At 39.2% G+C, this 24758-nt stretch overlaps 1 protein-coding gene across 1 annotated transcript; it reads left to right on the top strand.

Annotated features, from left to right (window-relative positions):
• Window positions 1-511: 511 nt before the first annotated feature.
• TDRD1 (tudor domain containing 1) lies at window positions 512-23918 on the top strand. Its single transcript, XM_057420930.1, has 25 exons — window positions 512-530; window positions 1878-1939; window positions 2149-2296; window positions 2712-2817; window positions 3968-4028; window positions 6009-6113; window positions 6475-6657; window positions 7279-7425; window positions 8891-9062; window positions 9932-10015; window positions 10768-10944; window positions 12074-12181; window positions 13574-13744; window positions 14445-14480; window positions 15207-15455; window positions 16210-16332; window positions 17429-17539; window positions 18006-18176; window positions 19227-19472; window positions 19747-19863; window positions 20080-20184; window positions 21238-21405; window positions 21725-21940; window positions 22114-22160; window positions 23585-23918. Exons 2-25 carry the CDS (start codon window positions 1886-1888, stop codon window positions 23675-23677), a joined length of 3198 nt encoding a protein of 1065 aa, XP_057276913.1. The 5' UTR covers window positions 512-530; window positions 1878-1885; the 3' UTR covers window positions 23678-23918.
• The last annotated feature ends 840 nt before the right edge of the window (window positions 23919-24758 follow it).

The raw sequence follows: 24758 nt of genomic DNA on the forward strand, positions 1-24758 counted from the left end.
GAAGGTTTCAGCCTTTCACTATGGCTGTGCTCCCAGTCACAGCAAAGCCGTGGGTGCAGTTTATGCTTTGGTGGAGGGGTGGGTTATCTAGAGCAGGGTCTCTTACAGAGAGAGAGGTCTCTTGTAGATCCGACAAGCTTGGTGTGCAGGTAGTGACACCCCCTCCTGGTTTTAGGGTGTTCCTCTCCTAAAGGACTTTGCCGTGTTAGTCTAGAGTGTGCCTTGTTTATGTCTTTAATACAAAAAGTATTTTACTTTTTACTGTGCAGGTTAAGCAAATGGGAAGTAGAGAATTGACCTTTAAAAATGGATGTTTAAGCATAGATTCAGACCATGACTTAAAAATGCTGTTATATTTATTTTGTGTGCCTGCCTGACTTAATCTTTAAATCTGTGCTTTTGTAGTTAACTCGTCTACAGCTGCCTTTCATCATATACCAGTGCGAACATTTATGTGATGTCAGAACCTCTTCACATGAAGAACAAACATGATCAAGTTGTAGGTGGAAGTTAAAGTGGCAGAATCGCAGGTGCCAACTTCCTGTTGAAAAGCTCTCGAGTTCAAGGCTGAGCTTCTGAAATACCTAACAAAAATCACTTTTCTGTAAACAGAAAACACAGGGTATACTTTTTTTCCAAGTGTAGAAATAGTACAGGAAGTTTTAGCTGCAGCACAAGTGCAATAAAAGAGAGACTTTGTCCAAAGCTTGACAAAGGTATCTTGACCTTGTTCTTCTCTAATTGTATATGTGCTTGATTATTGATGAACATCATCAGTATGGCTTATAAATAGAATTAATTTATAATTATCTAAACTTGTGTGGGCTGCAGTGTCTTAGATAAGTGAAAAAAACCCTGGGAAATTGGAATACTAGGGAATTTGGCACAGCTATGTGCTGTGGGATTTGGGAGTTCCTTCAGCAATGTTTCTTGCCTTCATGAGTGCTTCAGTACTGTGTGATCCATATTCTCTTCTACTCCAAACAGGGGGAAGGTGAATTCTGCGAGGTTTGAGACAGCTTTGCAGCCCTCTTGGGTTTGGAGGGTTCATGGAGATCTGATTGCATGTTAGGCAAGAGTTTTAGGTTAGGCAAAGCTTACAAGATTAACTTGCTTCCAGGTGGGGAGAAAAAAGGTCATACAAGCTTTATGTTGTCTCAGTGGAGAACTTGGCTTAATAAGCCTGCCAGACTGGAGCAAACTGCTAATAGCATGTGTAGTCTACAGCTGAAACAAATGTTTTGTAGGTAAATGAGTTGCCCACTTATAAAAACCCATTATACTTATAAAAACATGGTATATTGGTATGCAGGCTTAGCTGAATATTTGTCTTGTAATAGTGGCTTGATAGAGAACAAACTCGCTTGCAAATGCCACAAGGCTTATAAGGCGTTCACTGGAAAGTCAAAATCTCTTTTGAAGCATTTTGTTTCTGAATACTTGCTCATGGTCAACTCTCTTTAAGTATAAGCTTTAACATGGGCCAGTATTGGAAGAGATACTGTTTCAGCTACTGTATAATTGCCTAGTCTAAATTTTTGCTCTATGGATTTTGGGAATTACATACTGGCTTTGTTTTATTTTTAATCCTGCTGAACAACTTTAATTGAAAACAAATATATTGAGGAAAGACGTTAAGTCTTAGGTCAAGTGATAGGCGCAGAGCAGTGAAGCCGGTAGGTTTGGATAAACATCGTATCAGAGTGGTAACAAGAAGTGACTTCCAAAGTGTGTCATGGTCATAGCATCTTCATTTACTCAAATGCGCCAGCAGAACAGGAGGAGTAGATAAGAGCCTTGTGTCTTCCTGCAGATACTTCATAACACAGGCATGCATTATTGTAATCAGATCCTTTTGCAAATACTTCTGCTTCTAGGAAGATCCATGGAAGGCACAACTGAAGGAGGGGACTTGCTTTTGACAGCTGCATTTGATAATGTGAGTTACTGTACTTCATCATTGCCCCAAATATTCTGAGCCTTTCTAGGTAGCAGAAATGATCATCATATATTGCTGTTTTTAGAACACTGAAATTTTGACTATCTTGTCACATTTTGGTATATTAGACTATTTTTACCGTAATGGGCAACTTTTGGGGCAGCTTTTTTTTTCTAGTAAGAATCAGTCAAGATGTTTTTCTTCCACAGGTATCATATTCTGATTCTGTTCATGAAAAGCTAAAGAAATCTCAATATTCCTTTGAGAATGGTTTCTCTATCAGCTGTGATGAGAGTGTCTTCTGTTCATTAGTACCACCCCCTCAAACAAAGACTTGTCATCACTGTGGTCTGTTTGGTAAGTGCCTTTTTTCCTGTGGTCTGGTGTATTTCAGTGAAACCCCATCAGAAGGTTTGCTCAGAAATGTGTTAAAATGGAGAGATATTTTTATATCTCAGATGCAAGTGTAGAGACTGTTCAGAATGTGTTTTGAGTTACAGAACTGATTAACAGAAGTGAGCATCTCATTAAAAAAGTTTTGGTTTTCTTTTGGGGAATTCTTCCGTTGTTGGGTTTTTCTTTTCCTTAATTATAGAAGGAATTTGGGGCATCTGGGTTAGTAATCTTAGCTGTATGTAAATATAAACACCTATTTCTATTTTGGAACTGTCTTGTAAAGCAGTTATTTAATAATACATTGAGTGTGTATCTTAGCAGCTGTTGTCTCTTATGATATAGCTGTTTCTCTTGGACTCTTCTCTCTCTTTTTAAGGATCCCGTAGATGTTCACAATGCAAGCAAATATACTATTGCTCTGCAGATTGTCAGAAAGAAGATTGGCCAGCACATCGTATTGTGTGTGAGCCAGTTAAACCAAAGTAAGTTTGTTAAAAAGTTCTGCCAGATAATCTTTACATAAAGACAATATCCATCCCATTACAACCCAAGTGACCATTTAAAGGTGCTGTTACAGTGAAATAAATTGCTAGTGCTGCATTATCTCATATTTGTCATAAAAATCTGTTGCTTTAGAAATGTAATTTGGAAGATGTTGGAGTTCTTAAGGTGTTCTGTAGAGTTGCTTAAAGCAAAAGCATTGTTTTTACTTGCTTATCACTTGTCTTTAGTGTTGATGATGTAAGGAAGGGAGGAGAAGTAAGACTGCTTTTCAGCAGTGGCATGCTTAATGGATTGCATTTAACAGACTCCGAAGAGGCATGTTTTGAATCTCACTGTTACCTCAGTTAATTTCATGGATATTTTATCTTTGATAAGCACAGCTGCAATTAGAAATTGTCTCAGCCAGGCCATTCTCTAAGCTGCTCATTATTGCTTCTTGACATGCCAGTTTAGATGCTCAAGAGATCACTTCCTAATCTGATTCAATTAAAATAAGCATCATTAGGTTATGACAAGTACGAATTGACTGGGTGGCTCTAGAGCAGTTGAGGGGAGTGATACGGCTATTCAAGCTGACACTGTAGCAAGGAGTGGTGACTGCAGTTCAGTAGGTCTGCATCCAGAAGCCTGTAATAAAAGTTTACTAGAGATTTATCCCCCCCCCCAGGTGTTGTACAGTGACTGAATGGGGAGAAATGGGGACAATCTGGCCTGTGTGTTACCTGGATCTTATGTGTTCAGCTGAAATACCAACTTTTTTTATTTCAATTTTACAGTTCTTGAGGTTAGTTTGGGATTACGGTTAGTTTGGGATTACAGTTAGTTTGGGATTACAGGGAACCTAGGACAACAGTATAACAGAACTCCACAGTAGTGTAAAATTTCTTCTACAGTTTAATCAGAAGAACTTTATTTTGTTGCTGTTGATGACACTGGGAAAAAACACACCAGATGTTGGGTAACAGGGAACTAACAAATTTGCCATTCTGCACTTTTCTGGAGGAGGAATAAGGGTTGATAACCACATGCTATAAACACAGCCTTTTGTATTTGCAAGTAGGTGTTAAAAATGCTGCTTGTCTGTCTTTGGTTGTTCAAAGTTAACATCCTTTTTTTCTTTGGTTATAGTGTAAGTAATAAAAATGGAGGCAAGTCACCTGGTAAAAACAAGAAGGGAGTTTATCTTAAGGTACAGAACATGCTTTTTACTATGTCTTAAATGGGTCTGCTGTGAGCTAGTTGCAATATGCTTAGTTTAAACTGTACAGCAAAGGAGCAAGTTCCAAAGGTTATAATCTGTTCCTTTTAGAAAGATCAGTGCTTCAAATAAAAAGTTACTGGGAGAAGCATTCAAAACCATGTTACGTTTTGAAGCCTTTTGATGTTAGCTTCAACCAGACATTTCCTGTAGTCTTCCCATGAGCTCTTCTGCAGGAAATCATTTTGTTGTCTTCCTGGTTTCTTGGGCTGATAATTCTGAAAGTGAGTGAATGTGCATACCTGCAACAAGCCTTATGTTTGCACTGTACAAGAAAACTCCATGTGGTTCTTTGAAGTAGCTCATTTGTCTGTTTTAACTTCCTGATAAATGTCTGGTGTGTATTTGTGACTGTGTTCTGATAAAATTGATCAATGATCACACAGGACCTTTATGTTCAAGAGGGTATACAATATGCATAAATAACAGAAGGTGTTATTTATCCCTCATTCATCTTCTGAAACTCAAGGAAGTTCTGTGGAAGTAGGAGAGCTTATATTCCATATTGAACAATACTTAATGTGGTTTTGGTATTGTACTGTGAGATGCGTTTTAATGGAAAATCTAGAAGGATCTTTTGTAATTGGACAATTTGGCAGCTGCAACAGTAAACTCAGCTGTTACGCATTGTCTGTAGTATGTTGGTGCAAATATAAGAGGTTTTTCCTAAGGATGTGTATAAGGCTATTTTTCTGATGTTTTTAGGATGTCACAGACACAGATGCATTAGGTGTATTGGGTTTGTGTGGCAAGGTTTTGTTAGCGGAGGGGCTACAAGGGTGGCTTCTTTGAGGAGGTGCTGGAAGCTTCCCCTATATCCAATGGAGCCAATGCCAGTGGGATTCGAGATGGACCTGCCACTGTCCAAGGCCGAGCCCATCAGTGATGGTGGCAGCGCCTCTGGGATCACCTTTGAGAAGGGGAAAAGTTGCTGCACAGGAGCAATTGCAGCTAAAGAGAGGAGTGAGAATGTGTGAGGAAAACCAGCTCTGCAGACCCCAAAGTCAGTGCAGAAGGAGAGGAGGAGGTGATCCAGGTGCTGCAGCAGTGGTTCCCCTGCAGCTTGTGGTGCAGACCATGGTGAGAAAGGCTGTCCCCTGCAGCCTATGGAGGTCCATGGTGGAACAGATACCCATGTGCAGCCCATGGAGGACCCCACACTCAGCAGGGGCATGCCTGAAGGAGGCTGTGACCCCATGAGAAACCTGCACTGGAGCAGGTTCCTGGCAGGACCTGTAGCTCCATGGGGGAAGTGAGTCCACACTGGAGCACATTTGCTGCAGGACTTGTGACCCTACAGGGGGCCCACGATGGAGCAGCTGGTTCCTGAGGACTGCACCCCATGGAAGGGACCCATGAAAAACTGCAGCCTGTGGGAATCAGGTTAGGGAGGTTTGTGGAGGACTGTCTTATGGGAGAGCAAGGGAAGAGTGTGAGGAGTCCTCCCCTGAAGGAGGAAGGAGCAGCAGCAGAGACAGTGTGTGATGAACCCACCATAGGAGGTTGTTTAGATTTTCTTTGTTTCTTTTAATATGGATGCCAGCAGTTAAAGCAGTAGCTGTAATCTACTCTGGGGTGTTAAGGCCACAAGGAAGCAGGTGGAATTCAATTAGTCTTATTTGTGAGAGCATCATAAGCAGGAAATGTAGCTGAGCTGTCCTGTAAAACGGGTGTTAGAGGAAAAGGTGAATGTGTGAGACTTCAGCACTTGTTTTTCATTGTCTTTTCAGTTTATCTCTGTGATAATGTTTGTTATTTTCAAGAGTACCAAGTCTGTAAGATTCCTTATTGAAAGTCAACAGAAGCACTTTTTCACATTTCTTGAAATGATCAGAAGTTCTGTTTTGTTACTGCAAGGTGCTAAAGGTAAATAATTACAGTTTAAGCCTAACTTGTAGCTGTTTTAAATAGGGTGGCTCAGCTTCTGTGGATTCTCGCAAGACAGAAGAGCACATTAAGAAAATAACACTCTCGGATCTTCAGGCTCTACAGATCAAAAAAGATATGGAAGTACAGGTACTCTTGTTTCTGAAGAATCCCACAATGCTTTATTAGGTTGCATTGGAAGCTTTGTTAAGCATATATAGCTGCATGTCACCTCAGCAATTTTGTATCATTTTGCTCACATGTAAAATTCCTTTATTTGTATGAAGATGAGTAAATGCAAGTAGGGCTCTGGGGGGAGTGAGGAAGACTATTTCTGTGAAAGTGAACATCACGGGGTTTATTCCCTGCAATTAATTACTGCTGCATTCAAAACAAAAGAATAAAACCAGGTTTAGGTTGAAATGCATTGATTGAAATGAACACTGGTCCTGAATTACATACTGAAGGTTGTTCTTGCATGATTATAATCTATTATGGCTTTTCTGTTTAGGGTATAGTAACAGAGTTCAAGAGCCCAAGTGAATTTTATATACAGTTGAGTTCTCCAGACTTCTTAGACCAGATCAGTAAACTTTCTCTGAAACTGCAGGACTGTTACGCTAGCACAGTTATTCAAGACCAATATATTGCTACCAAAGGGGAAGTCTGCGTTGCAAAGTGTTCTTTGGATCAGGTAACATCTGGTTGTCCATAAAATAACCATTCCTGTAAGCTCATCATGTTTTGCATGTTTGGCTTTTATATCTCTACCAGTGAAGGCTGCTAATTAGAGATTAATTTATTGTGGTAGTAACTAGTTTCCTGTCGTCAGGAACTCATATTTAGGGTATTGACTTTCTGCAAAAAAGTTTACTTTCGTGTGTTTATGTACTTGAACCCCATAAGTGCTGTTTGTCCTAGTGTTGCTTGAAGGATGTGTGTGTTTTTAACAAATCTAGATTACTGTAGTTAGAACAGTTTGGAATACGACTCTGCTTAATTAGGAAGTTATTCTTCATTTCTCACCTAGCTTTTCTGGTTGTGTTTCCATAGCCACATGTAGTTCCCGTTTCCCTTCCCACCCCTTTTTTGTATTTCTGCCCCTTTTTCTGCATTACTAGCAGAATCTTGACTTATTCAGTATCCAGTGTCTGTAGGAGCAGAATTTCACCTTCACTGCAGTGAACACTACAATGGGTTGTTTTCATTTAAGTCACTTCAGAATTTGTTAGTGCCTTTGCTAATAAACAAACCCGATGAAGCAGAGCAAACTTATGTGGTGTCCTTACAAAGATTATGGTTTATTCCTATACAGACCTGGAATAGAGCACTGGTAAAGGATGTGGATATATTGCAAAAGAAATCACAAGTATTCTATATAGATTATGGAAATGAAGAAGATATTCCACTCACCTGGATTAAAGCTTTGCACAAAGACATTGAACTGTTGGTTCCTCCATGTGTAAGTTCTCTTTACCTGATGCTGGTTGAGGTATTTTAAATGAATAGCTCTAAAGTGAGTGTAACTCATGTCTCAGTTTAACTGTCACTAATATTTTGTGTTCAGTGAAAGTGATACATGAAAACAGCTATGCTACATGAAGTTCACCCTCTGAAATGTTTCCTCTCTAATCCATAGGGGTGAGGAAGGCTGTTTATCTTTCTTCCTTGCTAGTCACAGAATTCTTGGGTTCTGAGCTGATAAGAAGAACCCTCCAGGGCATTTAGGTCCACATGTCCCTTGTACGCTTTAGACCAGTCAGTCTCACCTGTGTGCCTGGCAAAATCTTGGAGCAGATTCTCCTGGAAGGCATGCAAAGGCACATGAAAAACAGCAAGGTGCTTGGTGACTGAAGCACCGCCTGTATGAAGATAGGCTGAGAAAGTTGGGGCTGTTCAGCCTGGAGAAGAGAAGGCTGTGTGGAGACCTCATAGCAGCCTTCCAGTATCTGAAGGGGGCATATAAGGATGCTGGGGTTGGACACTTCATTAGGGACTGTAGTGATAGGACAAGGGATAACGGGTTAAAACTTAAACAGGAGAAGTTTAGACTAGATATAAGGAGGAAGCTCTTTCCTGTGAGGGTGGTGAGGCACTGGAATGGGTTGCCTAGGGAGGTTGTGAATGCTCCATCCCTGTTGGTGTTCAAGGCCAGGTTGGACAGAGCCTTGGGTGACATGTTCTAGAGTGAGGTGTCCCTGCCCATGGCAGGCGGTTGGAACTAGATGACCTTAAGGTCCTTTCCAAACCTATTATATGATTCTGTACTAGAGGAAGGCAGAGGAAACATTCTGCTTGTGTATTTTAATCTGGGCTTGTACAGTAGGAAAAATGGTTTCTAGCTTGGGAAGGCTTAATTTGGAGTAAGGACAGCTGTTGATCTGAGTTCATTGCCATACTATGTGAATGTCTTCCATTATAACATAGATGTTGTAGCTTTAATTTGTGAGTTAAACTGGTATCTTTAGCTATGCACAAAGAAGGATAGAAAAGTATTCGTCTAATCGGTGACAACTATGACTATCTGCTATTGGAGGTAGTTGTTAATAACTTGTTCAGATGACTTTCTGCTGGGTCCATGAAAGATTTTGAGAGCTGTTTAAATCTTTGCTTGGAGCCCTCAGTGTCTGTTGAGGGCAAGTTAGGACATGCAGTTGTGGTCATATGTGATGTGTGATATAAAAATGCCTTACATAAAATAAATAGTGGGAGAATAGGAGGAAATGTAGCTTACAGTTTGAATGTACCTTCCTCATTCTTAACTCTTCTGTAAAGAATTTAGCTGAATTGGTAGTGCTTCAAATTCCAACAGCAGCTTTAACTTTTATGTGCAAGGTGGTATTTCTAAGAGCCCTAATTATTCACTTGATTTTTCTAAAGGGCAAACAACCCCCATCCCCTCTTGTTCTAATTGCAATTCTTTGCAGGCCATTAGGTGTTCCTTTGCTAATTACAATCCAAAAGAAAAAGGGTGGAATGAAGGCGCTGCCAGATTCTCTTCTCAGCTTATAGGAAAACACTGTTTGCTAACTGTTGTTGACATATTACAGAAGGAAATGATGTTGAGTTTTGCTGTAGAAGTTGTTATTCCAGATTCTGGTGAGTACTTGGTAGTATAGTGGGGCGGGGGGGAAAGCCTAAATACAAGTAAGTATTCTGTGTTCACTTTCCTTCCACCTGCCCGGTACCTTTAAAAGAGGAATTTTTGTTGTTTTTCTCATTTATTTTTTTGCTTTAATAGATGCAAAATTGGGACCATGTTGTTCCTTTTTTCACATGTATTTTTAACTCTTTAAAAATGACAGTGTTAGTTTCGAATTCCACTAAGGATTTCACGAGCTTTTGGTCTATTTCGTACATGCTCACTAATGACAAAGCAATGTAACTTGCCAGCCTCTTGGAGAGAAGACCACGAAAAACACCACTGCATTCCTGAATGTGGTTTTTCATGGAACGCTGCATGTGCCTATTCCATGACTTTACAAGCAACTTAAGCACCTGTATTCCGGCTTTCAGTTGAAAATGACTGTATAGAAAGCTTGGAATACTGTTTGATGCATTAGAAATGGAATATGGGATAGTTAAGAAACTCAGGATTTCTTTGTAAACCTTGGTAACTCATTGCATGCTGAGTGTTGTAAATATGGAGGTATGTTATGAATCCTTGTGTCTGAAAAGCTGTACCAGTCTGCCATGACTTTTGAGTACATACTTGTTATTACTGCCTAGCTCGTTTAATGTAGTCAGTCTTGGAGCTGTGAATGCTTTCAGAAAACTCAAGTAGTTGGATTACTCTGAAATTACTTTTATTTTGCATCCTAAGCATATTAAATGTTCAACAAATAACTAGAGCATGCTGACTTTGTGATAGGGATATAGGTCAGGCTCAGAAGATGATTCTGAAATGAAACTAAGCCATGACTGTCTTGCATGGTAAATAACTTTTGTTTCTTACATCTGTATTCTAGGAGACTACCTAGCTACAGTACCTTTAGAAACAAAGCCTGATATAACTACAGGAACTGATGCTGAAGGAGGGGACTCCCCAAGAGGTAAGCAAGCAAATCAAGCTTCTTAGTAAGAGAAGGAACAAAAAAATTGGGGAATTTTAGGTCCTTCCATGTCGCACGATACTCTGAAAGTAGTGAATGTTCTAGCTGTTCACCACTGTCTTACTTAAAAGCACTGGTTAGCGAAGCTTCCTTCAGTTCACTAGTGATAGTAGCACATATGCTTTTTAATAGTATAAAGCACTTGTTTAGGGATAATCATAGAATGGTTTGGGTTGGAAAGAATCTTGAGATCATCTAGTTCCAACACCCTGCAGTGGGCAGGGATGCCTTACACTAAACCATGTTGCCCAAGGCTCTGTCCAGCCTGGCCTTTGAACACTGCCAGGGATGGAGCATTTACCACTTCCTTGGGCAACCTGCTCCAGTGCCTCACCACCCTCACAGTAAAGAACTTCTTCGTATCTAACTGAACTTCCCCTGTTTCAGTTTAAAACCATCACCCCTTGTCCTATCCCTGTAGTCCCTGATGAAGAGTCCCTCTCCAGCATCCTTCAGATATTGGAAGGCTGCTCTGAAGTCTCTACAGAGCCTTCTCTACTCCAGGCTGAACATGTGAGCATTATTAGCTCACGCTTCAATGGCTAATTCAATTTCATGGCTATTGTGACAAGAGCCTTCAAAGTCTGAAGAGTCAGGAAAAACAATAACCTGCTTCAGCATATTTAAATTTTCAGTCATCCAGCTTTTGATCAGCAACTTCCTTTTTTTGTTGTTTGGGTTTTTCTTTACAGTGTCAGAAAACCATTTGAAGAAAAGTAAAGCAAAAATGCCTCAAGATGAAGAATATCTTCACTGTGCTCATTCAGCTCCAGAGGATGTCTCTGTATGTGTTGGAGATGTGTTTTCTGCTATGGTTTCTGGCATGCAAAGTCCAGAAGACTTCTTCTGTCAGCCAGTACGCAACTGCCGTAAGTGCCAGTGGGATTCAGGATGCCTACTGTGGTATTCTGGTTTCTCAGTAGAGTGGCTGGAGGGAGGTGTTGCTGCTCTTGTGGTTTGACCTGAGATGATGATTCCCTGTAGCTTTAGGCCATGCCTCAGTCCGTTAAGAGCCATGGTGGTGTGTAGGATAGATTTGAGTGGCATTAGCCTGTAAGGTGATAATGTGTGGGCAGTCCAAGCATTGCAAAATAAAGAGATGGTGTGGTGTGGATTTCAGCAATCCAAAGTCAATTTGTATCACAATTACTTAATGTTAAATATATTGCCTCACATGTGCCAGAAATATGTTTGATTACTTTTATTCCTACAATACCTTGTTGCTTTATCACTGGAGGGAAATGTTTCCTTATAGGCTGGCTGCATGGCCTGAACTTTGTTACATAGTATGGGGAGAATATCTGAGTATGAGAAAGGCTGATTAGAGTGCCCACACCCACTTTGGTGTCATCTGATATAGTAAGACAGTAAGACTGTGAGTAACACAATAGTGGGCCAGAGTGCTAGGCTGCAGGGACTGCTGGTGCCCCACAGTGCCCATAAGCAGATGTCTGGGGGAGAATAATAGCAGAATAAGTTTGTGGGGTGTGACCTCCTAGTGCTGTCCAAGCCAGAGTTTGTGTGTTTTCAGCTAAAAGGGCTTCTGCAGCTGGATGTGATATGGTGTGTCTCCTACATTGGATTTCTCTTCTGTGTACTTGTACAGCCTTTGAATTCTGGGTAGACTCGATGCATAACATGTCGTTTGGCAAGAAGTGACCTTATCTGTGTGTTGTCTGAAGAGCTGTCTCTTTGGTTTCTTTCTAGTATGCTTACAGTTTCCATTTTCAATTCCTACTGGCTTCAGTCTCTTTCCTGTATTGACTGTTTTTCCCTGTTCATTTTCTTTAACACTGACTCCCCAGGCTCACATGAGGGCTGACTGTTTTTTTTCTGGTTTGAAGAGTTCTGGTTTCATCACTATTTTGGTATTACATTAAACATTATGTGAAAAATCTCCATTATACTGCAAGATCTTCTTTGATCTTAAGATTTGTATACTTTAGTAATAATTACAACATAGTGTATGTTCCAAATCTCTCTATATTTTAACGTTAGGTCAACTTGCTGAGCTTCAAGTGTCTCTTAATGAACACTGTGGCAAACTTCCCAGTAGTCCAGCTTTCCGTCCTCCTGTTGGGAATGTGTGCTGTGCCCAGTTCACAGGTAAAAATGGAGTGAAAATATGGCTCTTATGTCACTTTATTTGAAAAACAGTGTTATGATTATGTTTAGAAATATTTCATAGTTAATTTTATTGTTTGGTTTTAGCTGTGGATAGCAGTTGGTAATAATGTAAAGAAGTTATTAATAGCAAATGGTGACATCTAGAAAACACTAGCTTAAAAAAATTTTAGACCATAAATTGGTGCCTTCATTGTGCAGACTCTTTACACTGGATTAATTTTTGTATATAGGAGCTTTTTAAGAGACCATGAAAGTAATTTGGGGGCTTCTGTGTTGGTGAGCACCATTTCCTGTGGCTGGAAGTAAACAGGCCCCCAAAAGAGAGACAGAAGAAATGGGCTCATAATATCTAGTGATGGTTCTTTGATAGATGACGACTTAATGTTATTTAGCAAACACCTGATAGTCCTGAGTTGTATGTTGAGAAATTAGGTTCTATCTGACAGTGATCACTAATGTCAAGCTTTTACAAGTCTCATGATAAAATTGAGCCTTGCCTAAACATAGGCAAATTCTCTGCATAAAGCAGTGTTTTGTGCTAGGAACTGGAAGTCTGTATGAAAGACATACCTTTTATTGATTGGAGTCTGAAGTCCTGTTTGCCTGAAGGCAGTAGAATGAAGATGAATCTCTCTTCCTCACAGATCATTGTCCCATTCATCAGCTTTTAAGGAAGAAAAAAAGCTGCTCTTATGCCTTTTTTGTTGCTCAGAAATGTTGCTGTTGTTACTTTGTGATTGACAGGCATTCCTGGTCATTTCTTTCTTTCTATTTCTTGTAGCTTTGCTGCTTTGAACAAATTAGTTGTGGAACTGATCAGAAAAACTGAAATGTTGGGTTTTTTTTTTATGTTCTGATAAACAGTAAGCTGTCTTGGCATTTGAATGGGTATGGGTTTCAGGTGCCTAGCTGGGAAAAGCTATGAGATCAGTACCTGAGATATCATGAGAAACTTCACTAAGCTTGTGTTTCTGTTCCTCACATCTTTCAGTTGAATTCAAATACTGAAATCATTAATCTGTGGTTTTGCTTTTGAATTGCATGTCATTGTGATCATCTGAGAGACTGTTGTTTGTTTAAATGTATTTAACTTCAGCACTACATCCACATAATGTAACCAATTCTTTGTTGCTATATGTATTTGTGAAGGGGGGGGATGTCTTTATGGAAAGAAGTTTGCAACAATGAAGTTGTGCAAAGGGTGATGGTGGTGGATGTTGCATCATCCATTCACCTTGTGTGAAGGTCTGTATGAACTTAATGCTGTTGGTTTATGTAGAGATTCGTGGTGTATTTTTAGATTGGTCTACCCAAAAGATCATTCTGTGCTCAGAAGTTAAACTACAATGAACACTTGTATCTTTCTTTCAGAAGACAGTTGTTGGTATCGTGCTACTGTTGTAGCGTATGCCTCTGAAGAGGCTGTTGTGGCAGAGTACATAGATTATGGTAATTCTGAAGTTCTTCCACTAACTAAACTTCGTCCTATGATTCCAAGATTAATGGACCTGCCAGCTCAAGCCATAAGGTGTACCTTGGCAGGTATGAAATAAATCGGCAGTTTCAAACTGGATAAAGGCAATATAAGTGGGGTGGGGTTTTATAGTGATCACATCTGTAGTATCTTCTGTTGAAATATGGGGAAGGATAGAGAACAGAAGGTGTTGTTTCCTGAATTCTTAATTGTGGCACATCTACAAAATGGGCTAAGTCTTTCCTAATGTACCTGATGATCTGCAGTTGTATGGTTGGAAAACTGTGTTATATTAACATATCTGTTAGGTTTTCAGTGTGCTTTTTTTCTAAGCAAAATTCAGTCACCTACTGGATTGTGGAATTCTTTAATCCATGTGCTTCTGATGCTGCAGGGGAAGCTACAATTCCATTTTTTGTCTTGCAGTTTGAATTGTATCTCTGTGTGTTCTTTCCTGTCCTCCCCTGGCTCTAGGGCAAATCTAGTGAAACTACCAGTAGACTCCTCTCTGTAGTCTTGTAAAATCTGTCAAATTATAGAAAGGATGTTAACACTTTCTAGTTCATCCTTCTGTCTTAAACCAGGATCATGACTTCCTTTTTGACATACTTGTTTAACCTGCTGTTGGAAATTGTTTTCTGTCTGTTCCTGTCAGTCTGCAAAATAATCCTCCCCTTTGCTTCTATGCCCTTCCTTTAGAATACTCAATGTCTTATCCTTTCTTTATGTTATGTGACATTTAATCTGCTTTCCATTCGTTTTATAAAGTCAGGAAGCTAGAATATGCTCCTCAGACTTCAGAAGGTAAACATGAAGCAATGGTTCCCTTGTATGTAGAGATATAACCAGTGCATATGGAATGTGACCTAAACAAATCTCTTTTCTGGGACAAACCATGATGCCTATAGAGGATGAGTGTTCCAAGATGAAAAAAGGTCCTAAACACAACATGGAAGCAAAGAACTGATCAGAGAAGATCTTTTCTGATAAGACTCAAATATTACTGCTGCATAAAATATCCTTATGGAAGGCAACTTCTGCCAATCTGTTACTATAAAGTTCTGGTTATAACTTGGATTTTAGCCATAAATTTAGTAGTATGGAGAGTAAACATTTAAGGAGGAAGAAGCTTAGAGGAGCAGATACAGTGGCTGAGATGGTTAAGGTTCTTCAAAACTGTATGTTGCAAGTCTTTGAGTCTCATGACTATACTTCTTAAATGTTCATCCTAAGGAAGTATTAAACCTGAATTTATGCTTTTATTTGAGTAGTAGGCTAATTGTACATGATCTTTGTCTTTTTATTAAATCCAAGTACTCTAAAGTTCAGAATCTAAGTAACTAGGTTTGAAATCTGACAAACACGAGGAGTGAGGATGAGTCACTTGATACATTAGCTGCTTAATCTTTTGTTTTAAACAGTGTTTAATAATTCTGTGAAATACGCTCTTGAGAATAAATCTGTAAAAGATGTTGACATGCTGAAACTTGGACTGTCCTCAGACCCTTTCCATACTATGTCACCTTTTAGGTGTAAAGCGACCATTAGGAGGGTGGACATCAGAAGATACTTGTTTTATGAAACAACTGGTAAAAGACAAAGTGTTTACAGTAAAAGTAGTAGGTAAACACAGTTACAGATCTGTGGTGGAGCTTGTAGATGCATCAGTTACTCCAGCAATAAATGTATCAAGCCATCTCATAGAGAGAGGCTGTAGAGCTGAAGAACCAAGAATGGCCTTGCCAGCAATTGGAATGAATGACGTTAAGCAAGCAAATGGTGAGTACAGGCATGTTCTGCTGAACTGGAGTTATTTAACCTCCCTGCTACAGTGGGTACAAAGAATGCAAGTCCTTAACTGGTAAGAACTTCTCAGCCGAGCTCATGAAGTCTGGCTTTCACAGTGGATGCCAGCCACGCTAGGCTTAAGTCTTAAAAAGCCTGTCAGTTGTTTCTGCATGCTGCTGCTTACCACAAAGTGTCACAAACTTGGCAGCTGTGAAAAATACAAGAAGATTTAATAATATGCTTAATGGATGAAATAACGGCTTCTCCAATCTGCCATCATTTAGTTTTCATGTGATCTGTTCTACAACTTGTGTTAAATAATAAGCTTTTTTTCAGGTACTGGAGTATAATATAGAGTGTAAGTTTCTACAACCAGTCTTTCTGTCCTTGTTCTTTTTGTTGTTCTTTGTAATCTTTTGTTCTTCTTCTTGTCCTTAGATTATTTCCAGTACTCTGTGACAGCTTTTCCTCTCTTTTATGCCCCCTCCCCTGTTTCCCAGAGTCCCTCTTGCTCAAATTATTACCGCTAGCCCATACCTCTTCATGTGCCATTGATCAAGTACGTTAACCAAGTAGCACATTTCTCTTACTTTACTTTGTTCTGCAAAAAGGGTCTCCCTGGTAATGAATCTGATGGATTATTTAAAACAAGAAATCCCAGGACATGAATGAGCATTCAGGATGTATCATTTTTTCCTGTAAAAATTATTTTCTCTTCCTTTCTTTTCATCTCTGTCCTTTCTAGAGGACACAACAAACAAAAGCATTTGCAAGTGGAATAAATTAACTCTGAAACAAACAGTTGATGTCATAGTGTGTACGCTGTACAGTCCTGGAGAATTCTACTGTCATATTTCAAATAACAGTGGTAAGTTTGTTCAGCTTTTTTCTTTCTGCTGGTTTATTTGCTTCCTGACTGTCATTTACTGTAGTTCTAATGCATCATGGTTTCAAGTGGGCTTGTTGCATGAATACTTACCTCTGAAGTTTTGGTCTGAGAATACAAGTGGAATATTGGAGAAGTTGGGTGATGGTATGTAGTGACTCTGAGACTGAAAGCTGAAGATGTTGAAGATAAGCAGTTAAATGAAATTTAAAGAATGTAGAGAAAAGTGAGAAGAGCAACTATATGATTCTATGATTCTATAACCAAGGCAATGGAGAGATAAACGGAAGATGGCAAGAGGTTACCTATGCCCGTACAATATTTACTAGTGCTCTCCTCTAGTACCCTGTCCTATTCTAAGTTAGAAAAAACCTACAAAGATTCAAAAGAAATAACATGAAAATGAGAAAATGCAGCTTTTGAGACTTGACTTCCCCTTGGATAAGCTAAAAAAAAACCCAGATAATGTTGTTGTGCTATCCTGTATAAAGACTTCTAATAGCCACTGGCATTTTAACCTACTAAAAGACCTGCATGATGAAATTCAGTGGCTGGAAGTGGAAGATAAATGCATTCAAACCAAAAATAAGGCAGATATTAAAGGGGGGAAGGTTTGTTCTTTGTCTCTAGGGATAGTATAGATACATGGCTTCTCACCTTTCAAACACAACAGAGTTCCTCTCTAGAAGTGATGCTATAGAAAGAAATATAGAAGCAAGTAGGATGAGATCCCATAACCTGTCATATGCATTGGCTGAACTAGATAATTCCAGTGGTTGTAAAACATACTTCAGTTTCTGGAGTGGAGGGGGCTTGCTGGATTAGCAGATAGAATTGCTGATCATTTAGTTATTATACTGAAGTAATTTGTCAGAGAAAAATCAGCTATCTCACTTCTTCCTGCTACTAAGTCTGTCTGGTAGGTGAAATGACCCAGTGTCAACAGTTACTTATTCATGAAGCTCTAAAATTCACTGAAATCTCCCATCAAACCTTTAAAAAAGCTGCACAGCAAACACCATTGATCAAGTTCAAGTCAAGTTACTTTGTTGATCTCATCTCTTTTTCTTTCTTTCAGAGTTAAATGCTCTAAACTTACTTAACAAATCATTGTCTGAATACTGTCAGAAAACACCACCAAATGTTTTTAAGCCTGAGAATGGAGAACCTTGCTGTGCCTTCTTCTCTGGTAAAATGTCTTTGTTTCTACAGGGTGAATGTAAAGCAAAAAAAATAGTTTTAATTTCTTACAACGATGCTGGCAAGGGACTCTTCATCAGGGATTGTAGTGATAGGACAAGGAGCAATGTGTTTGAACTGACAAAGGGAAAGTTTGGATTAGATATAAGGAAGTTCTTTACTGTGAGGGTGGTGAGGCACTGGAATGGGTTGCCTAGGGAAGCTGTGAATGCTCCATCACTGTTGGTGTTCAAGGCCAGGTTGGACAGAGCATGGGTGACATGGTCTAGAGTGAGGCATCCCTGCCCATGGCAGGGGGGTTGGAACTGGATGAGCTTAAGGTCCTTTCCAACCCAAACCATTCAATGATTCTGTGAATTGGCAGAGTATAGCAAAGAATTGGATTTATTTATTAGAAGCTAAATGCTGGTAAACCTACGAAATGTACTAAGCAATTTATTTTTTCTCTTAATTAGATGATGGTTACTGGTACCGTGCATTGGTGCAAAATGTTTGTTCAGGTGGGACTGTTAAAGTGTGCTTTGTGGACTATGGAAACGTGGAGGAGGTACCACTGGATAAAATACGTCAGATCTCATCCTCGTTCCTAAAACTTCCATTTCAAGGAATTAAATGCTGGCTCTCAGGTGGATTTTCATATGGATTCTTTCTCTTCTAAGAGCTATTGCATTTAGAGACTTGCTGCTCTGTGGGGTGGAGGTGGTGACGTGGTCTGTACTTCACAATACTCTGTTTTTCTGGGGGTGTGTGGGTTTTATTTGTTTGATTTTTAATATGTGTGTCTGTTGCTTCCAGCTTCTGGAAATTGTGGGAACTCTTGTTTTAGCCTTACTACACAGCAGACTGGCATTTAAAGATGGTGGCTCTTCCCTGAGCTCCTGACAGTGCTATGGAGCGATCTGCATGGAGGTTACTTACTGATTCACCAGTCAAAGGGAACTTGTCATTTAGTTCTGCTTCATCTGTAATGCTTACTAACTTTTGGTTGTTGCCTTGCTAAGAATAAATGTGCTTTTCTGTACAGAACTTAATTATTACACAAAACTCTTGCAGGCAAAGGAGCTCGTCTGTTTTTGTGAAGCAAATTGGCTTTTCAGTTCTCACAGATATTTTAATTGATTCTTGCAGAGTTTAGCACCATGCTGCTATTTCTCAGTCTTCTACCAGTTCTCTGCCTTTTCTGTACCAAATCACTCAGAATTCTAGAGCTATTCTGTTTTCCTAATGTAGTCTATTTGACTTAAAAAATGTGGAAACAGGAAAAAGCTCGAGACCACACTTTGTCAAAGTGGGTTTTGCTGGTTTGGGTGGGGGGGTTGTCTCTTAAACACTTTTTTTTTCTGCTGTTTTGACAAAGTGGTTATATTAAAGTGATTCATAAACAGTCTTAACAGTTGTTGCTTGTGCTAAGGCACAAGGATTTACTTGGTAAAATGCCATAAAATGTAGGAAACCAAGCTTGAGAGTCTTGAGGAAATGCCTCCTTTTAGAAGAAAGGAGGAAGAGGGAGACCAGTTAACAGGGTGAAGTACAATGTGTATCCCGAATGTAGTAAAAGTAGCCTTGGAATTTTAAATTATCATTAAAAATAAAGGTGGTGGGGAGGGTAAAGGAAAATAAAATGTTCAAGAAAATCACTTAATGAAGGCATTTTGAAAAGTTCTTCTATTTCCTAGGTATAAAGCCTGTTAGCAGCAAATGGATTCCAGAAGCTACAGCAAGATTTCATACGTATGCTGTAGGGATGAAGCTTCAAGCCAGAGTAACTTCCCTTTCCAGGGATGGGGCGGGTGTAGAGCTTATTGATAATTCCACAGGTTGTCCTAAAGTGATCAATGAGTTACTAACTTCTGAAAAACTGGCTGTAAAGGAAGTTCTACAAGAAAAAACTAAGCTTCCAAACAAGCCTGTTGACAAGAAAGGTAACTAAATGAATGGTAACTTTTAGATTGCACAAGCAACTTCAGCATTCCAGTCTTTAACCACGATCTTGCCATTCAGCTGTAGTTAATATCAATAATAACCATGCATAGTTTTGATTGTATTATCAGTTTTTACAGTTAAACACAAGCTGCCCTGCAGGTGGCATTATAGACAGAAAGAGATAAAAATGAAAAGGTACTCTGTAACAGTTACTTATGGTATGTCTGTGCTTGGAGAAAAGTGATACACTGCCTTTTCTTACTGTTCTGTTAGAAACGTCACTTGGGCACTGGAAGTCGATCAGATTGGCTATAGATGAAACCATGTCTGTCTGTGTAACAGAAGTTGTAAGCCCAGACTTGTTCTATGCTGTACCAGTTAAAACTAAAGGTAAGAAAGTGTTCACTGTTCCTAATACCAGTAAAAAGTCCCTGTTGCAAGCTCGTTCATAAAATGAATGCCTGTAGTGAACTGAACCTTGTGGAAGTGTAGCTTGGACAGTAGAAACAAAATATCAAAGGTGGAAGCAGAGGAGCTTAAAAGTAGGTATTCTTTTCATTATACTCAAACGTGGTTAGTTATTAAATTGCTTTTTTTTTCCTGTAGATCAACTACATAGGCAGTTGATTGAACTACAAGACTATTGTAAGTCTTGTATTAAGGAGCCCTTCAAACCAAAACCGGGTGAAGCCTGTTGTGCCAGGTTTTCAGGTGAGGCAATCCTTTGTTCTTATTTCCTTGACTAGTGTTACAGTTTTCGCCTTTCCTTTAGGAAAAGGACAGCTGCCAGCTTGAAAGTGCCAGCTCTTAATTCTGCTCCAGAAGGTAGTCTGGCTGCATCTTTAGGGCAAGGAAACCATCTGACAGCCTAAAAAATATAAGGAATAGGTTGTGCCCTGCAGGATGCATGGAGCTTTAAGAGAAAAGAAAGCTAGTTACTGTTTAAACTGAAATTAGTGTCCGAGTTACAGGGACATGAGATTTATGGCAGAGCAGTAGTGTACTTGCATCTATATAGACCCACTTCTGGTTTGTGGGTCCCTGGGCATGTGTTTTGTTGATGCTGGCTGTGACAGCTGATCATTCAGCCTTGTTAGTGTAACAAGCTGTCCAATGTTAGCACACTTAGTCCAAGTCAGAAGTATTCTTAAGTGAGGGAATTTACTGCCTTAATCTTTCAGAAGAGGGGATGCTCTGCTGGGTTATTAGCACAGTATTTTAAGAGAGGAGTGTTGGCTCATAACTATTATAAGTTGACTGCATGCAGGCTGTTGCAGGAGATCTGAGTGCTGAAAATGAGCTTGGGTGTTAGATGGGATAGCAGCTCCTAGGAAACAGGTGAATTAAAGTACTCGGCAGACAACAAGAGCATACCTAAGCGTTTGACAGTTGGGTTTAACTTCCACTGATTTCTGCCTTATATTTTGTTTATGACTTTTCAGGATAACTGAGGGAAAATGTTTAGGGTTTTCTCTTTCTTTTTTTTTTAATTTTGGTTATGTTTTGAGAGGGAGTATGTGTTGGAAAATTAAGAAGCTGGTAATACAGTGTGCAGATAGCCTTAAAGTCTTGTAGTGAAAATCTTACCTATTTACAATACAGCAATCAGAAGCTTGTTCTGTGGGCTTGCTACTTGTCAAGTGGCCTTTTGTACGTACCAGAGTATTTAAAAATGCCTGGAAGGCTGTATAGAGTCTTGTTCTCTGGATGAGCTGTGTTTTGCAAGATTGTACTTCATGTGATTCTTGTCTTAATCTTTTTCAGGTGATGGCCGTTGGTACAGAGCTCTTGTTCTGAAAGATTTTCGGTCTGTAGTGGAAGTCCTGTATGCAGACTATGGGAACAAAGAAACTTTACCACTTTCAGAAGTGCTGCCAATCACCGATTCCTACTTAAAGCTGCCATTTCAGGCAATTACATGTTCACTTGCAGGTAACAAAATATACAGAAAAACACCCAAAAAAAACCCTGTAAATAAATAAATCTGTACCTGTTCTGATGATCATGTTAATTCCTTAACTCTGATAAACAATAAGGTGATCTGCTGAAATAGAGGTAATCTGTGGAAGCTGTTTCAGAAATTATGGTTTTAGTTAATTATCTGTAGAATCTAAGCTATTTACGTTAAAAAAATTTAGCAGCATCGTACTTTCAAAAGCAGTGATAGCATTATGTGTAAGATTCAAGTTGCATCATAAAGGAATTCTGTATAGAGCAAACTTTGGTTTGGGGTTTGTTTTTTTTTTTGCAGGCATAGAGAAATCTGATCAGCCTCCATTATTACAAGTTGACAAGTTGAAAGAAATGTTATTGAATAAATGCATCATGATTAAAGTGAAAGGGATTAATGGAAATACTAATCTAGTAACAGTGGAGAAACTTTGGGAAAACGGCAGTCTGAAAGTAGCTGTAACAGAAGGTTTGGTCAAATCCAGCAGTGCTGAAAGCTTACGCCCTGAGCGTCAAGGTACGCACTTAATACTTCAGATTACTTAATTTGAAGAACTGTGAGCACATGAGATGCCTGGCTTTTCCTTCTAAAAACTTTAGCCAAATTCCATGTGTCACCCCCTTAAATGAGGGAAGCAATGTCCATGTGTGTTTTGCTCATTCACTTCCTTTGTGTGTTTTTTTTTGTAGGCAATGCATGTGGGACCAAATGCTGCTGCACAGAATTAAAAATACAAGTAAGATTCAGTCCAGGCAACACTCTTCTACATTTCCAGGATTTAAAAGAAACCCCATGTGGGACACAGATGGCAGCAGGGAGATAATTGCTAACATTGAAGATGAGCAAAGTGAACATACCAACACTTGTTCTCGATTTGTTTTACAAGTGGTAATAATTAGAGCACCCTGAAACTGAGGGAGGATAGTGCACAGATCACACACACTCCATTAGTCTGTTTTGCCCCATGCACAGCTCTCTTCTTTCTTTTCCTAGAGTATATAGGCTCAGGAGGGTTCATTTTTGTCTGCTGTGTAAAGGTAGTTGTGGTGTTTTGCATAAACTATGTCACTTGGAGGGCAGCTGGATTTTTCCAGTAATATGGCAATGTTTTGCTGTGGTTGCAGCTTGGCAGAGAGCTGCCCATGTAAGTCTTACAGTGTGTATTTCTGGTAGCAGAGATTAATACTAATGTGTGCCACAGTCATTCATGAAGCTAGGGCTGAGAACCTGAGTTCAGAATACTGGAATCTGTAAGAGTGTTGCTAGATTGTCTCTTTACACTTAGGACATATTCCTGTGATTTTGGAAAGCTTTCTGGCTTTAAGCTTTCTCATAATTTTGAATTGGGCTATTTATGAAAAATTAGAACTTTAAGCTTACTAAAAGTAACTTAAAGTATACCAGAAAAAATACATCGGCCTTTTGCAAAGTGAGGATCTTTGTCAGAGGGATGAGAAAAACCTTGAATTTTCAAGATGGAAACCTCTTTCAGGTGTGGTTCAAACTTCCCCCTCTCACCCCAGCCAGTGGCAGCAAGGTCAAAAGCAAAAACATGCACTGTGATATTTTGGAGGTAGGAAAAGCATTTCTCTCAAGGTCATTTAGACCTTTACTGCTTTGGAGTAAGTTTTGCTACCAGGAGTTTAGTGGCAGAAAGGCAGAACCATGCTGTTCCTGAATGTAGTTCATTTGTCTGTCCCAGTGTAGGTAGCTGGACCTCCATTTCCCTTTCCCCTCTACATCTATTTGATCTTCCAGTTAGATCTAGCTAATGTCTTCTGACTTCAATGTGAGTTTTCTGTTTTCTGTTATCCTACTGTATAAGTTTGGCTCACTGTCATGACAGATAAAGGTAGGACAGGAGATTCCAAAATAACTCAAAACATCAGGAAATAGATGTGTGAATAACCAATTTGAGTATTTCATCAGTATGGTTCAAGGAAGCTGCTGCTTCAGGGGAAAAAAGGGGAGCAATGACAGGGGGGAGTCAGCTACAATTCTACTGGCTTTTTACACATCCAGAAGGTTTTACAGCAGAAAGGACTTGTATATTCATTGAACTAATACAGGATTTAGCAAGAGTTCTGTAGTTTTAGGAAGTATCGTAATAGGAAATCAGCAATTTAAAAGACAAATCTTATGTTTCTGTTTATTCCACAGCTTAAAAAGCATGAGCAGATCCTACTCTTCCTTTTAAACAAGTATGGGAATCCAGAGGGATTCAATGAAATGAAAAAACTGTTGGAACACTAAGTCTCCAATGGGCCATTCACTTCTACATATACCAAGTTGCTGCAGTTCCTATATTGGAAGAGCCAGGTGTACTCATCAGCTTGAAAATGAGTAGCTCTATAGGAATTCTTCTGTTTAAGTACCTGTATTTATCTGTATACTGGGATTGTTCTGAAATATGTAGCTTGAAGGATTTCAAAGCAGCAAGCTCAAATTAATGTTATGTTTTTTGCTTTGTACAACCATGTGCTGCTGGTTTTGCCTTTCATTTTGCTGTTGAATGCACATAACTGAGAATGGTCATTGCATTGTGAGTCTAGTCTTCAAACTGACATTTGAAATGACTGTAATCATAAAGCTTACTTCAATTTTGATACCATTAGTCTTAAGTGAAAAAACTGTATCTTGATATAGTCGTCTTTCAGTTTGATTTCCAGTCTGAAGTTAGACTGAAAATTGTTTTACATCAGCTTGGTTTCAGTATCATTAATGGCTGAATCTTGTCTTGGACTACCTGCAGGTAGTTCTGTCTAAAAATCACTAAACACGTAAAAGCACACAGTTCTTTATTTACACTTATACTGTGTAATCTGCATCTGTGAATATTGTTTTGAAGTAAATAGTATTGGAGCTGTTTTGGCTGTAGCTACATTGTTGGGATTTTTATACCATCATGCTCTTTCACATCATAATAGTCTCATTCTGGGCTGTGACAAAAATACTGAATCAGATTATTGTGGGGATTTTGGTACCTCTCTAAAGTGGAGCAGATACTTAGTTATCATTTCTGACTAATCCGGAAGCAATGTTGCTAAGGATGCCAAGTTGCTGTGCATACAGCACAGCAGATGCTTGTTGAAACTGTGGAGTCAGCTTTTTTTTTCCACTTGAAGTATGTATTTGAGGCTCTGTGCAACTCGGAAGTATCTTGAGATTAAACTTGGTGTGAAAGTGAAATATTTTATGTTTGAATGTTTTATTACACTTGCCTCAGATTGCTTGTTTTCCTACCTCTTGGTTTCTGTTGTGTCATAATCTAATGATTATTCTAATGAAAAATGCTGGGGTGTTGAGCTCTTTGTGCCCCTGGTTCTGAACCAAG

Source organism: Pezoporus wallicus, unplaced genomic scaffold (assembly GCF_028554395.1).
Source record: "Pezoporus wallicus isolate ANWC-B61680 ecotype Strahan unplaced genomic scaffold, APGP_CSIRO_Pwel_v1 contig_3365, whole genome shotgun sequence".
In the NCBI taxonomy this organism is placed as follows: Eukaryota; Metazoa; Chordata; class Aves; order Psittaciformes; family Psittacidae; genus Pezoporus; species Pezoporus wallicus.

Coding starts and splice junctions, on each gene's coding strand:
- TDRD1 (XM_057420930.1), top strand. CDS start 1,886: ATGGAAGGCACAACTGAAGGAGGGGACTTGCTTTTGACAGCTGCATTT. Junction 2,297..2,711: donor TCATCACTGTGGTCTGTTTG/GTAAGTGCCTTT, acceptor TCTCTTTTTAAG/GATCCCGTAGATGTTCACAA. Junction 17,540..18,005: donor TTGCTGTGCCTTCTTCTCTG/GTAAAATGTCTT, acceptor TCTCTTAATTAG/ATGATGGTTACTGGTACCGT.